Below are 16140 nucleotides of genomic sequence, written 5' to 3' on the forward strand. Positions count from 1 at the left end.
ACAAATCATTAGATTTATGTTTAAGAACCGTCCACAAAGTTTAGCGTACTACAAGTGATGTGTCTGTAACATTATCTAATGTTTGTTTAATTTTGGATTAGTGGTAAACACAAGTAATGGAGACTTGACACATGCTACTTTAGTGTTGTTTTTAAGTTTTATTTGTAAAATAAGAATGCATGACCAAAAGAAAAAAGAGTGATACAAGATTAATTGTCAAAATAATTACAAAATGTCATCCGTAATATATAAAAATGAACTCGTGAATTGACATTAATAATATCAAGTAATTAGTTTCATACTAACACTAACACATCACATGCCACGTCTTTATCCGTAGCATTACTCTACTACAAATTTAGTCAAAAGTTTAAGAGTGGTTGTTGTCGACAAGCTCTATTGCTAGCTAGTTTACAAATAAACTGGGATTCCTTTTTTTTCTTATTGATGGTTTTAAAAGAATGGAGCATAATATAATTACATACGTACACAAATATATCAATATATGATACTCAGTCGAGCCGCATAATGCGGTTGCGGTTAATAGCATAATTTACGATTATAAATTTGTGATTATTATTGTTCGATTTACAATTTAACAACTTATTATAAACTATTAAAAATTTCAAAAAAAAATTAAAATAGTAAAAAAAATTGAATTCAAGTTATTTGATAAGTTAACATTAAGAAATAAAAAATACAAAGTATGCAATTATTGAGTACATAAATAAATGCGTTACTTATTAATTTTATACACTCAATGAGGAGAGCTCTCACTGAAAGGTAAACGATTCATCTTGTACATTGCATTAAACATTATCGCATCCTGATTCCTGAGGTAAAACTTAAACCATGTACTGCAGAAAATTATCAAGAACGAGAAGATGTGCTTGTGTGTACAGGTAAGTACATCTAAAACGTTGAAATGTCTGAGATCATATTTAAACCGAGCTTTTAAGTGAACGGTTCATCTAAAATAAGATGTACAACTCTCCCTTTAATGATAAGAGGTGCTTTTTTTTTTATCTGGACAAACGAAAATATAGGCTTTCTCGAAATTTTTGGCTTTATTATGGAACATAAAGTGGAGGAGATGGTTACTCAGTGTGCGCGTATTCGAAATTTGGGCAAAAGAAAGGGGACACCGTAAAAGAAAACTGTATATTTGAGATACTAGATAAGGGTCTGCCGGTCTAAGCAAAGTGAAAGGTAAACAAAAGGACCGAGAGTCTGTGATAGAAACATTAGCATTGTTATAGTAGTAATTAGAATGGAAGAAAAAAAAAAGTAAAGAAATTGTTAGAGCAAGATTGATGGTTAAGAGTAAATGACGGTGAGCCAAAGGGATATATTGGATCTGGCAATTTTAGTGCTTGGAAGTTGGAACCAGAGCTTGTATGTTTTATTACCATTAAAGGCTAGCTTCTGAGCTACATTTGTTTATTCATCTTCCTCATTCTTATGCTTCTGGACCACTACCAATACTTGGGAAATTTTGTTCAACATGATCTACTCGGAAGTATAATTCAGTCTCACATGTATACAAACAAATTCACATCTTCTGGATATGTTGTGTAACATGTTCCAGTAACTAAAGGTCTAAATCACGTGTACAAAGAAAAGGCCGTATCCAGTGCAAACGACTCTCGTTTCAGCAACATACTCAAAGATTAGATCGTAGATGCAGATGCCTGAAAGTGGAGCTAATATATAATCTAAACAGCCCTTTTACAAGAATTGATAGGTTGACCTATTGCCTGTATATATATTTTTTCTTTGGAGCCAAGAACATTGACTAATTACTAGGGTGTCACGGCCAATAACATGTTGGTTCTTTCAGCTCTTCTTTCAGCAATGATTCTGGAATTCATTAAGGAGCATAAGAGTATAATATTACTCTGATGATGATTACTTTAGAATATAAGAAATAAAGCACATTTCAATTGTTTGAAGAAAAATGTAGGAGACTAAATGCGCAGTAAAGATTTAGTAGCAGTTTTGTATTAGAATAAAGTAACTACTTTGGTACCTAAAACTTAAATACTTGATAAATACCGTAAAAATTCCTTACAACTTTGGTCTGTTCTTAACAATCCTCATCGGAAATAAACTCCAAACCTCATATCTAACATTATATTTGGATTTTTTCCCCCAAAAATGTCTTATGATGCTTATAACCAGAATTGCTAAAGAATATAGTGGATGCTTAATAATCATTTCAAATGAACACCAAGGAAGAATGCTTGTTTGTGACAATCAGGGGACCAGTAAATTTGATACTCTGGGTAACAATGCTCTTTTCATACTCAGCCAGTCAGTTTCTTTTGCTATGATATATATACACACACAACAAATTCCTGTTTATCCAATAGAAAGCCTGAAATTATCATTTTCATGCATTACATTTTTTCATTAATAATGTGTGGACAAAGTTAAAGGCTTCATAATTTAGTGGGCATCAAAATTTCCCTTTTCTCTCCATCTCTCTCCTTCATAGACAACTATAGCAGCCCTTTTCTCCACCTATATAAACACCCTCAATCCATACACTTTTCTCTCATGTTTTCACCATTGTATGTGATCTTTGAAAACTCCAAATCATCTACCAAAATAACACAGTTCCCCTGTTTTAATACTCTGTTTTTTTACATTCCTTAACAAGAAAAATGTCCACAGCAGTGTGTCAAGGTTTACAGTCATGTCTTGAGCCTCGGCTTGTTGAGCCTTGTGTTTCAAGGCACAAAATCTCGCCACCAATGTCGATGATATCCCAGCACTTTGGAGAGAAGCAAGACAATGACTATTCTCGTAATGAGAAAAACAACAAAGGTTGTGATGATACTAATGTCGAAAGTATCAAAAACTGTAACAAGGGTGGCTGGAACTTTATTGAAGCTTTGATTAACCCATCTTACAGTACTAAAGAAGTGGCTGACAAAAATGAGGAAGTGTATGTCCATCCACTTGTGAAGCGCTCTTCTTCAGCATTAAGCTCAAAAGGCTTGGAAATGTGCACCGAGAGCCTGGGATGTGAAACAGGAAGTGACACTAGCAGCGATGAAATCTCTTCTTTTTCATGGGAAAGAGAGAAAATGCAGTTCATAACTGATGAATACTCTTCACTTAACAGCAACAAATTACAGCAACTTAATGAGTTCTCCTCGCCTTCATTCAACATAAATAGATCCAATTATCGAAAATTCACCAGGCTAAACACTTCCCATTGTAATTTTCCTCCTCCCCTTACTTCAATAAGTGGCTCCGATGGTGTTGAAGTAAGGCCTCGTCGTGAAGGAGGACGTTTGATAATAAATGCAGTGGCAGTTTCTTCTTGTCGGACTTACTTGGAAGCTGACCGCACAAATGGTAGGCTTAGATTGTCTGTACTAAGGGAATGCTCGGTTGATTGCGACTGTGAGATGAACAAAAAGGCTGAAGTAGTCTGTGATAAAGAAGGTGCAGAAGGAGCTCTTGAACATGAAAATGTTAGTAAATTAGCTGATAAAGAAGTTGATGAAGATTGTTGGGATGAGGGCATTGAAGGAAATAACAGAAAAGTAAGCCGCGAATTTGGAGAGTTTCCTAGGCCAAGTATGTGCAACGAGATGTCTAACTGGGGACACTTGTGGGTTGCCATTTCTTGAAATTTCCGTCTTTAATCTGCATGGTGTGGTTTGTCACAAATTCTCTGAGCGCCTGAAACATTTGGAGACTGATTTCATGACCTATTTGAAGGCTCACTTTTAAATAAAATTATGTTAGTAGGTTCAACTGCAGTCTTCATACTCTTGTGGTATGGGGTTTTCAGTAATAGTGATATTGCGGCTGGTTATTGTACTAAGTATTTATCTGAGGCTTTTGCACCTTATTTGGGTGATATATACTAGATAGTTTTGGTTTGATTTCCAAATTGCAATGAAGCGATTCTATTTTGCGCGACAAAATTATTATTACTGTGACGATAAACCTCTAAAAGAAATGTAAACTCAAACAAACATACCGAACGTACACTTACATCTTGCTCAAAAGTAAAGTGTTTGTTTGACCGCAACTTATAAATTGCTTATAAGTCAGAAATGCATTCATTTTTTTACCTTACATCTCGCTTAGAAGTGAAGTTTGAGATGTGTGACATGAACAAACGCAATGCTGTGTCAGATGCTTACTGAGCATAACACGATGTCACATTTTTCCTACCAAACGTGACTCGTGATTGAACACGATATCATGTTTCCCACAGGTACAACCTAGGAAGGGATATTGGAAGATCCAAAATAGCAAAATATGTCCAGTAAGTGCAAGTTGAGGCCTGAGGGTGTACGACTGTGAAGTCCATGTGCTATTCTTCCCCCTTCATCTCTTGCTTTCAAGATTCTAACCATATTCTATGGACTACTTTTGTTTCACAAACAAGCCAAGCTGCTTGTTTGTTTTGTTGCTTGAATTTAAGACAAGTTGGAAGTTGAATGAGTAATTCCAGAAAAATTTGGGACCAGGGGACACAAGCTCCCTGAATTTTTGGTCTGATGAGTACTGTGTGACTGTGTCCTACTTATATCAGCACTAAACTTGAGCAGCTGATTAATTTGTTCCTTATTTTACCTTCACCAGTATATGTTGGTATTGTGCTTTTGAGAGAACATTTTGCTCTAATAATGCTACGGAAACTATGTCCTTTTCGGGTTCTCCTCTTCTCCCTAACATCACAAATTTTTACCGATTATGTGACTCGTTGAGGATTGATACACTGGATCATCTTTAAATGCTAATTACAGTAACAAATTTTTCAAGTGATTAATCAGAACACAATTTGTCAGAAGTGGTAAATCAAAGTGCAAGAGAGCTGGCAGTGTTATCTTTTTCTTATTTTTAGTAATATTACCCTGCAAATGTCCAGTAACATCCCCCTGTTCCAATTCCTCATATTCTTGCTTGGTCATTTTAGAAGAAATCTTATAGAACATGCACTTATTGTTATTAAGTGATTATGATTTGACCAACACAATTACTAATTAACAAGCAAACTATGTTATCCGCACAGCTGCATTGATCGGAGACATGAATATAACACATGAAGTACGAAAAATTAGCATCAACATAAGAGTGATTAGGCCTCCAGAGTAATAAGAAGGACAAACCTTTTTGACCTTGTAGACAGTGTTCAAGATAGCAAGAATGATCAACATTATAGAAGTGGAGTCCAAATGTTAACATTTGAGAGGAGTCATCAAACGAAATGGTTATCATGAATTCATGATCAGTATCGAGGGAAGTGACTACACTTGCAGATATACATTTCATTCCTTTTTAGTAGCAACAGTCATGAGACATTCTTGTAATGGTTAGTCAAATTCATTAAGCATCACGGAAATATGTACTTAAGATCTATTGTTATCCATGTCAATTTCAAACATATATAACACCACCATGCATGGAATACAACACACAAACACGATACGTGTCTGATGTCTCGATGTCCCCCAGGCAATGCACACTCTACATTGATTTCTAGAAAGAAATTTGCGAGATATCAATCACTTAAACTAAAGAAAGGGATCAGGCCAAAAAGCTAAAGCAGGAGATCAAGAAGTGTTGAACTTTGCAACTATTCATAAATCAATTGAGTCGAAATTTATTATACGTTTACCTAATTGTTCCACAGTTATAATATTGGGCAAAACGTAGCAACCAAAACCCAAGGGCCGATTTTGGTCGGGGCTGTGTAACTGTGTTGGCCAATATTGTTGCAGGGCGGGATATATTACACATACGCGCCAACTAAATAGTTAGTATAAAGGTCCTATGAACTCATCCTCCTCCATGTACAAAACAAAACCACTATATCCACTAACATAACTCCACCAGTACTGCTGCAACATAATGTTAGAATTGTCCGATTTTTGCATGGACCAATTCCTTCATATTGGTTAGAGAGGGACTTATGATATCGATGGCCATACATTAAGTAAATCAGCTTGTCATTTGTGTATCTGCGTATGGATACCATAACACCGCGCAATGCATACACCACAACCGGTTTAGCCCTTTAGTACTTACGTAATATTGAACCACTTTAAATCTTGCCTCTAGGTGGTATTAATTATATATGTATTTTCAAAAATCTTGGCCAACAGCTTTGTTAAGTAAGCACTTCATCTAAACTTTACAATAACAAATATAATCAATATCAATACTAACATCAATAATAAATATTTAAATTAAATAAATGAGAACAAATATAACCAATACCAATTCTCATACCAATAACAAATATAACCAATATCAGTCCTCATATCAATAACAAATATTTAAATTAAATAAATGGAATTCAGAAAATTCGAACTCGAATCCTTCCCTAAATCGAGTTCTAATACCATATTAAGTAATCAGTCTATCTAAAATCTTAAACTAGTAGACGAAAAACAGATCTTATATTCCACTGTACTCGTGCACACCTATTTGCAATACAGGTATAATTAACAGTTCGCATAATTTTTTTAATCGACCTACCTAATTTTTTAATTTTACACTCACACTTTACACTTATTTTGTGACATATTCCCTCTAGTAGGAGACTAACTTGATGATGTAGTACATTCAAATTTCATATTTGTATTTTTTTTTATTTTGAGAAAATTATCAATAATTTTATGATTTTTTTTAACAAGTTAGTTAAATTGAATAATCGATATTCATTTTCTAAACAGAGATTTCAATCAATCCGAGAAAGTTACACAACTATAAAAAAATAATATACAGTCCCATGTAAATTTTATAATAGACGATAGTTCATATAAATATAAATAAAAATGATAAAAATATAAATATTATGTATTAATAAAAAATGTTTTGAATATGATATTATAAATATTATTTTATAAGAAATTAAATAAAAATCAAAAATCAAAAAAATCAAACACATGTGTAGGAATACAAATTTAGTATATAAGATTTGTACACTTACGATTAAAAATATTTATATAGTATTTATAAGCGGGAGATGATCTTTCAATTTCCCCCAAGTTTAATTACTTATGCGGTCATACTAATTAGCTTCTTCACTATTAATTATATAAAAAATATTAATTTATATTTCTACTATAAATAAATCAATCATTTTATTTAAGATAAATCTTAAATTTTAATTAAAAATTTAGAATTATATAATACAAGTGATTAGTAAATATTTATTATTTGTTGTATATATAAACTTTATCCGAATCGAGCCGAATCCGAGCTAAACGAGCCGAGTCCGAGCCGAACATACAAAAAACTCGGCTCGGCTCATTTACTTATCCAGTTCATTTTCATGTTCACAGTCGGCTCATTTAAGCAAACGAACATAACTGATTTCACTTAAACGAGCCGATCCCGAGTTTTGTTACAAACGGCTCCGTTCATTTGTAGAATTAGTATTCGCTTTCTGACGATCTAAGAGGATCTTCAATGGTGGTATCAAAGTGTCATGTGGCGTGTCACTCTTGTTGATTATCCATTGGAGGTCTAGTAGTGCCAACCAAATTAGCCAACTTTTGGCACCCTCCATAAATGAAAATATTGTTATATGTCCTACTAAAAACATTTATCTTTATATCTATTTTTAATTATATTTGTATATGAATAGTTTGACAACTTTGAGTGCTAATTGTTAGAGTAAATTTTGGTAACAAAGGTGCTAAAATTATAATTGAAGAAAGAGACAATAATATATTAATATTGATGAGTTAACAATATTGTCAAGTTTAGTTTAGCACCCTCATTGAAAATGCTCTAATATTGAGTTGTCTTATAAAAGTGTCGTTGATCTCATATCATATAGGGTGGTTGATAACTCCAATCAACGGACTGGTCTCCCACTGCCGCTCCTGAACTCTTCTTGCGGTGTAGCTATGGTTGAGTGTCTGCAAAACAACATTGGAGGGATGTTTGAGCCCCGCGGCGCCTCCGGTGTGAGAATAAGAGATGGATTTTGGATGATGAAGGTAGAAATATAAGGTGGCTGTGTGTATGTATAAGTATGTGTGTGAGAGAGTGATTAACCCCCAAACCTCTCCTCCTTGGGCTATTTAGCCCAAGGGTAGGGTTTGGGGGTTGGTACCATTAAATAGTAGTTGTTGGTTCTGGGAGCGAAGGGTACCTGTCTAGAATGAATGTCTTACACGTGTCAATGTGGGAATGGTTGAGGAATGTTCTAAGGATCCTCTGACACGTGTCTTGATTATTCTCATGATTGATCAATGAGAGCTGTCATTATCACGCGTTTGGGCATGTGCTTCACGTGTTGGATTTCTTGAGTGTTGGGTTACGGGGAAGACTCGGTCCTGGGTTGCGGCTGAGCTGGAACTAGGTCGAGTCGGGTCTCGGGATGCGGTTGAGCTAACAAAATATGCTAAGTGGAGCTGGGCCTAGGCGGCACTGGACCTACTCGGACCTGGACTAGGCGGCCCAGACCCGGGTCTATCAAGGATTTAATATCCTATCATTTTCCCCTCACTCCCTTATGCAAATTTTCTGGATAGGGGATTAGAATAATATCTCTGATGAAAATTTTGGGCTCCCTCTAGTCTGGGTTGTGTTGAATTAGACCAAGTCGGACTAGTGGGATATATTGTGGATGGCTTGTAGGAAATAAATTGAGCTTTCTTGCCCCCCAGTCTGGGTTGTGCTAAAGTAGACCGACCCGGACTAGTGAGATGTATTATTGATGGCTTGTAGGAAAAAATTGAATTTTCTTACCCCCTAGTCCAGGTTGTGTTGAAGTAGACCAACCCGAACTAGTGGGATATATTGTAGATGGCTTGTAGGAAAAAGAATTGATATTTATTGCCCCCCAGTCCGAATCTCTTTGGAATCAGGAGAGTCGGACTATTGGAATTGCCATAGAAAAAAATTGAGCTTTCTTGTCTCCAGTCTGGGTCTCGTTGATTTTAGGAGAGCCGGACTAGTGGAATTGCCATAGAAGGAAAAATTGAGCTTTCTTGCCCCCTAGTCCGGGTTTGGTTAGGTAGAGTCGGACTGGTGGTAAAAGCCTGGAAGTTGAATCAATTGTGTCAATTTTTTCCCTCCTCCATTTTGAATTTTTTATAGTTATTTTATCCCGATATTGTGCCACAATTAATACTGTTATTAATCATTGCATATATATATAATTATATGTATAAAAATCTGAAAATCAACGGCCTGGATCTGGCCACGTGGCTTTGTCGTTTCACCTCCAACCTCCTCTATAAAAACCTCCCCTTCTTTCTTCTTTATTTTACTCTCCCAAAATTTTTACCTCTCTCTCTCTCTCTCTCTCTCTCTCTCTCTCTCTTTCTCCTGTGGTGCTAGAAAGGCGTCGAAGATCAAGATCTCCGTTGTTGTTTTGTTGTTATCACCTCGGCATTCTTCTCACCCGTAAGCTTTCATTTCCTTCTTTACTTTTTCTTTCAGTCGAGCCTGATTCTTTTTGTTTTTTGATGTATTATCTCGCACCTGTTTATCTTTATCTTCAAGTTATGTCTGCTGGATTTTTTGTTTTGGTACAAGTAGCTTTTGTAAAAACCCAAATTTTTTTGACATCGGTAAAAGACCTTATGAATAGTAACGATTGCGGTTTAATAAAAACTTTTGCGACCACACCATATACGAGTTTTTAATTTAAGATTCCGAGTTAATATTATGATTATACGTACCAAATGAGTGTATGTAAACGCTATTAGTTTTCGAAGAAAACGAACTTTGAAAAATGACCATATTTACGAATCATCGAGGATTACGGGAATCATAATATAATAATGAATTTAAAACCCTACGGATTTATATCCAAGTATGATAATTCAAAACATAAAGAATAAATACGAAAGGAATTACGTCGTGAACCATTTACAAGGAAGTATTACGAAAACGTTTAAGCGACCGAGCGAACGCGTAAGCGATTAAATAAACGTAACGCCCTAACTAACCATGGTAAGAAAGTAACCATGGTTAATTTATCAAATAGTGAGCTAAGGTGTAGGATGATCAACCAAGGCTATCAAATAGTGAGCTAAAAGAGCTATACAAGTGGCTTAGCTTGTAAACTAAGAAGCTAGTTGGATTTGTCCCCAAGATTTGCAACAAAGATCAAATTCTAGGATAGATACTAAGGAATATCAATCAAATAAAAAGATATCACAACCTCATTTCCAAGAAGCAACCAAGAAGCAGGCACAAAAACACTTCTTTCTCTCCCTACTTCATCCATTCAGCTATTTCTTCTTCAACCAAGGAAATTAAAATCAAAACTTCAAGCTCTAGCCTTGGATAAATCCTCCCATTAATTCTCAATCTTCCTAACAACCAAACTAAGGTAAGATAAATCTTTGAGCTCTTTTTATCAAGGTTTGATGGGTGAAATAAAATCAAGAAAGTTGATAATGAATAGTATGAATAGTAACTCTTCTTTGGTTTCTTGATTCCAATGGTTGTTTTAGGTTCCAAAAACCATACTAAGCACTCCCAAGACTTCACCATCATCAATAACACATCTCAAGCTCTCAAGAAAGGTAAAAATCTTTGGCCCAACTTTATTTAAGATTTAAGTTCAAGATCCTTTTAGTATGAAGTTGTAAACATAGTTTTGGTGGGAGTATTGTTGTAATCTTGATGTTTAGCTAAGTAGATTTAAGGTTGATTGTTGTTGCCTCAATAATATGATGTTATTCATAGGAGTTATTTGGTTGATGATTATATGTTGATTGTTGGTTGTAGTATAATGATTTAAGGCGTAAACGAAACTCCAATCGTAACCATAATCTCGTTAAAACGAACAAAACATAACTTTAAGATTTTGCAGAAAGTCTTGAAGAATTAAACTATAGTTTCTTGAAAAATGATCCTTTATTATGATATACAATGTTATAAGGATCGTTTAGGCGCTTGAATTGCTTGATTCCGATTTACGGATCAAAAGTTATCGCCGTTTTACTAAAAGTGATTTACGCGATAAAAACTGCTACGAATTACGAATTTTGAAAATATAAAGGATCAACTTAAGAATGTTCATAAATCATGCAATTTTTACAAAAAGTAGTATATTGAGTTTCCTAACAATCATAATAATTTCAAGTAAAAATGTTAATTTTTCAATTTTATAAAAATGTCGGAGCCGAGGTCGCGCGGAGTACGAATGTCAAAAACAACCCCCTGTTAGGAAACTGCCACTTCGGGATTTTAACCCCTGTTATCAGAAATCTATTTTCAAAAAATGTGTTCTAAAGTTTTTCTAGATCGCGTACGCGAAAACGGTGCGTCAATTGAGTTAACGGTTTGAGAGATATCAATGTTTTAGTGAAAGCAATTTGAATAGTAAAACTCCGTAGTTGACCGAAATTTTGAAATGCTTTTCACCTAATTAAATTCATTTTATCAAAATGAAACTTTTAGGATAAATATTACAAGCAGTCAAGAAGCTCCTCGAGGTAGTTTTGTATTAAAATATTAATTTTATGATTTATTAAAAATGATGGAGTGTGAGTCGTGTAATAGTAATATTCGGTAAAGTCAAATCTAGAAGACCACTTTGACCGTCCATTTCGACCAATGAGTGATACTTATTTCGAGTCGGTCGAATGATGAAAGTTATGAAGTATTAAACTTATTAGAAATATAAGTTGGTGATGAGAGTAGGAATACTGATTAAGATTATGATGTTTGTTGATTAGAAAACCCGGAACGAGAGAAAGTCGGAAAATGTGTCTTGGACTCCAGACAAGTTTTCAAACCCTACCTTTTAAGAACTGTTGTGTTGTGAATATTTTACAAAACTGTGATATATGCATGAGATTGCTTTAAACTATTTTACAAAGTTTGAGATGTATTACATTACTCAATTGTTGATAATTCCTAGTATATGTTCATACCGAGTTCGAAATGTTATATTTAGACCAAAAGTCAGTCAGTGTAAGTTTATAAAAACCGGAAGTATCCTGGAGGAGTTTATAATTGAGAATGTTAACGCTAGCGAGTAGTGTGGCGTGTATATATTTTAGACCGAGGATCGGTTAGTAAAAATTGATGAAAACCCGAAAGTATTCAGGAGGTGCTTTATTTAAGAATATTAGCGCTATAAGAGAGCGTGATGTATAAGTTGTAAGATCGAGAGTCGGTCAGTTTTGTTTTTATAAAATAAAAACCCGGGAATCATTCCGGTGATATTTATAGGACGATTAAAGTCCATAGTAGTTACGTTTGAAGGGACTCAACGTCCATTTACGAAATACTAAACACCTCGAACTTTTATTAAAACGATTTCCAAATATCGTATTCCCTCAACTATACTTTATCTTTCGAATAATAAATATCTACTTACTATTCATTTATTATGGAAGAAGTATTCTCCAACGATGATTTATTTCAAACCCGATTAAATATTAAAGATTATTAATTTACTTAAACATAAACTAGTTGAGGAATATTATTTCAATATTCTTTTAAAAGCATAATTATTTGAGGTTTAATTATTTATCGATTATCATTTCAATTATTTATTATTTATTAAAGGGTTTATTTATGATTTAAAAATTATAAAACCTGATTTAAAATACTTTCTGATTTTCGGAAATTATTCGAATAATTTCAGATCGTCGGAGAATATTATCCCGACTTATTTAATATTTTGAATATAGTTTCAAATGAAACTCCCCCTTATTTAATTATCTGTTGACAACGGTCAACTCACATCCTTAGTACTTTCTCCGAAAATTTCGGAAGTACGTATATATATACATATATATACCATAGTAAGATAAGTTGTTTCTATCAACAAGCAAAATGCTTGGGGAACTTCGATGTGGTTCGAGTTCTCGATATATGATAGAATTATTTTAAAGGACAAGGGAGGGGTAGACTTCGGTACTATGTGTGCCAGATGGACTACCAAAGGTGTCGCAGGCGAAGGTACTCTGTGTACTCAGGAACTTGTGAAGTATGTGTATACCCAAAAATGGAACACGTAGCCCGAATGCGGCAATGGTGATAACCGGGATACGAAGGTATCGTCCTTCTACTAGTAAAAAAGGTTACTATTATCGTATTATGACTGATCATCGTATGTGGTGGCTCCAACGAGTGTCCTATTCTTCCAATGGAACTGTAATGCAATACTGTAACCCAAGCTTAGGTGATGGGTTTACTATTAAGGTATTCGCAGGATAATAAAATCCACTAAAGGATTATTTTCATAAGAAGGTGTGTATCACCAAGGAAGACTATTTTCTAGTAAAACGTAATTATCATATATGATGTTTTACGAGAGTTTATTATACAATCATTTTCATACTTTACATTATTATGCTGGGCATTATAGCTCACTCTTGCTTTCTTTTAAATGACACAACACAACAGATAACCAGTATACCGGTGTGAGACTTAGTTGCTTGCAGTCATGGGGAGAATCCCTGGCAGCTTTGTCTCAGGTGTGCCAGAGTATCAGATAGGTATAAAATATCAGTCATAATTATTGTAACTTCACGTAGAGGTTATGAATAATTATTTGAGATCATGTAAAGTACATTTGAGTTTTAATAATAGATGATACTTGTTGTACGTCGTTTCTAAGGCTATAACTTGTGAGTGTGTGGGATTGGAGGTCTGTGATATGAAATTTCGTAATTTATAGCGATGCTTCTCATAAGGGACTAGGATGTGTTCTGATGCAGCACGATAAAGTGATTGCGTATGCGTCAAGGCAATTGAAACCCCATGAACAGAAATATCCTACTCATGATTTGGAGCTAGCAGCCATAGTTTTCGCTTTGAAGATTTGGAGACATTATCTGTATGGAGAAAAGTGTGAGATTTACACGGATCACAAAAGTTTGAAGTACATATTTAAACAGAAGAAGCTTAATATGAGGCAAATGAGATGGTTAGAATTGATCAAGGATTATGACTGCTCGATTAATTGTCATCCCGGTAAAGCAAATATTGTAGCAGACGCGTTGAGTCGGAAAGAAAAGTTAAATGTATTATCAGTACCCGAAGAGATATATAAGGAATTTCAGAAATTGAAACTGGAGATTAGAGTTTACAAGCCTGATGAAGCAAAAGTGTACAGTATGACTTTTCAGCCGGAGTTGCTAGGGAAAATAAAGAAGTGTCAGGAAGATGTAATGGATCAAGATATAAATCATTTGGTAGGTGAGGAATTGTGCACGCAGAAGGATGATCAAGGTATTCTTAGGTTTTCTTCAAGAATTTGGATTCCCCCGGTGACGGAGCTGAAGAATAAAATTTTACAGGAAGCACATAATTCAAGGTATTCAATCCATCCAGGGAGTACCAAAATGTACAGACATTTAAAGGAGAATTATTGGTGGCCAGACATGAAGAGGGAAATTGCGGAATGGGTTAGCAGATATTATACATGTCAGAGAGTTAAAGTAGAGCATCAGAGACCAAGTGGATTGCTACAGCTATTGGAGATTCCAGAGTGGAAGTGGGAACATATTGCCATGGATTTCATCATTGGATTACCAAGGACAAGGGCTAATCATGATGCCATCTGGGTTATAGTGGATAGACTTACCAAGTCAGCTCATTTTCTGCCTATAAATGAAAGATTTTCGCTCGACAAGTTGGTCCATATGTACCTGAATGAAATTGTAGTTCGTCACGGAGTCCCGGTGTCTATCGTATCTGATCGAGATCCAAGATTTAATTCAAGATTTTGGAAAAGTTTTCAAGAATGTTTGAGAACAAGACTGAATATGAGTACATCTTACCACCCACAGACGGACGGCCAAAGTGAAAGAATGATCCAGACAATCGAGGACATGTTACGTGTTTGTGCTATTGATTTCAAAGGAAGTTGGGACGAGCATTTACCTATGGTAGAGTTTGCTTATAACAACAATTATCACGTCAGTATTGGGATGCCACCCTATGAAGCCCTTTATGGACGTAAATGTAGATCTCCAGTGTATTGGGACGAAGTAGGAGAACGCAAGATACTTGGACCTGAATTAGTGCAGCAGACAAAAGAAGTTGTTAAAGTTATCCAGAAAAGATTGATAGCAGCACGGGACCGTCAAAGGAAATATGCAGACCAGTCAAGGAAAGACATGGAATTCAAAGAAGGAAGCTTGGTATTACTGAAAGTATCACCGTGGAAGGGACTAACGAGGTTTGGAAAGAAAGGAAAGCTGAGCCCAAGATATGTAAGACCTTTTGAGATTCTAAAGCGCGTTGGCAAAGTAGCTTACGAATTGGCGTTACCTCCGCACATGGAACACATTCACAATGTTTTTCACGTATTGATGCTTAAGAAATATAATCCAAACTCTAGGCATGTAATAGAATATGAGCCAATAGAGCTTCAGGCAGATTTATCATATGTAGAGAGTCCGATAGAGATTCTAGAGGAAAGAGAGAAGGTATTGAGGAATAAAGTGGTAAAGCTAGTAAGAGTGTTATGGAGAAACCCAAAGGTTGAAAAGTCTACCTGGGAGTTAGAAAGTGATATGAGAGAAAAGTACCCTCGTTTATTTTCTTAGGAGATTCTGAGGACAGAATCCTTTTAAGGGGGGAAGGATGTAATATCCGGGATATATCGTGTAATTATTTTTGCTAATAAATAATTATTATATGTGTTCAGAATTTATTCTGTGAATTATTTGTTAAGTGTTAAATGTGTTTGGATGTTTAAAAATATTATTAATTGAGTATTCTAATTTTTATATGTCCAAAATAAAATATAGATAATTGTCATATCTTCCTAATTATTTTTATGTTGATTTATAAATTTATAAGAATCATATTAATTTCATAAAATCTTTTACCGGGTATTTAAAATCTATTTTATAAAAACGGGAACCAACCGACGTCATCCGTGGTTACGTTTTTGGAACCCGAAACTCTTCCGAGAATTCCTTCCTAACCTAATTGTAATATTCCGAGCATATTCCATGTTTCGACTTTTTCGATCCGGCATACGGTTTGTCCTGCGCGGGTCTCAGCGCAACATTTTCGATTCAATATTCGTCTCGGTAAATCAATAAAACTCGTATTTTCGATAAATGGGAGCTTTTTATTAAACTATCCCAATTATCACCTCGTAGCACGTGTAACCAGGCGCTGAGACCAAGACCGCAGTACAAATTGTACTGATTTGGATAATTA

The 16140-nt window shown here is 35.0% G+C and overlaps 1 protein-coding gene across 1 annotated transcript; it reads left to right on the top strand.

The window, feature by feature from the left end:
• Window positions 1-2336: 2336 nt before the first annotated feature.
• Window positions 2337-3902, top strand: LOC141684527 (protein FANTASTIC FOUR 3-like). Its single transcript, XM_074489549.1, has one exon. It carries the CDS (start codon window positions 2667-2669, stop codon window positions 3642-3644), a length of 978 nt encoding a protein of 325 aa, XP_074345650.1. The 5' UTR covers window positions 2337-2666; the 3' UTR covers window positions 3645-3902.
• The last annotated feature ends 12238 nt before the right edge of the window (window positions 3903-16140 follow it).

Source organism: Apium graveolens, chromosome 9, assembly GCF_009905375.1.
Source record: "Apium graveolens cultivar Ventura chromosome 9, ASM990537v1, whole genome shotgun sequence".
NCBI lineage: Eukaryota > Viridiplantae > Streptophyta > Magnoliopsida > Apiales > Apiaceae > Apium > Apium graveolens.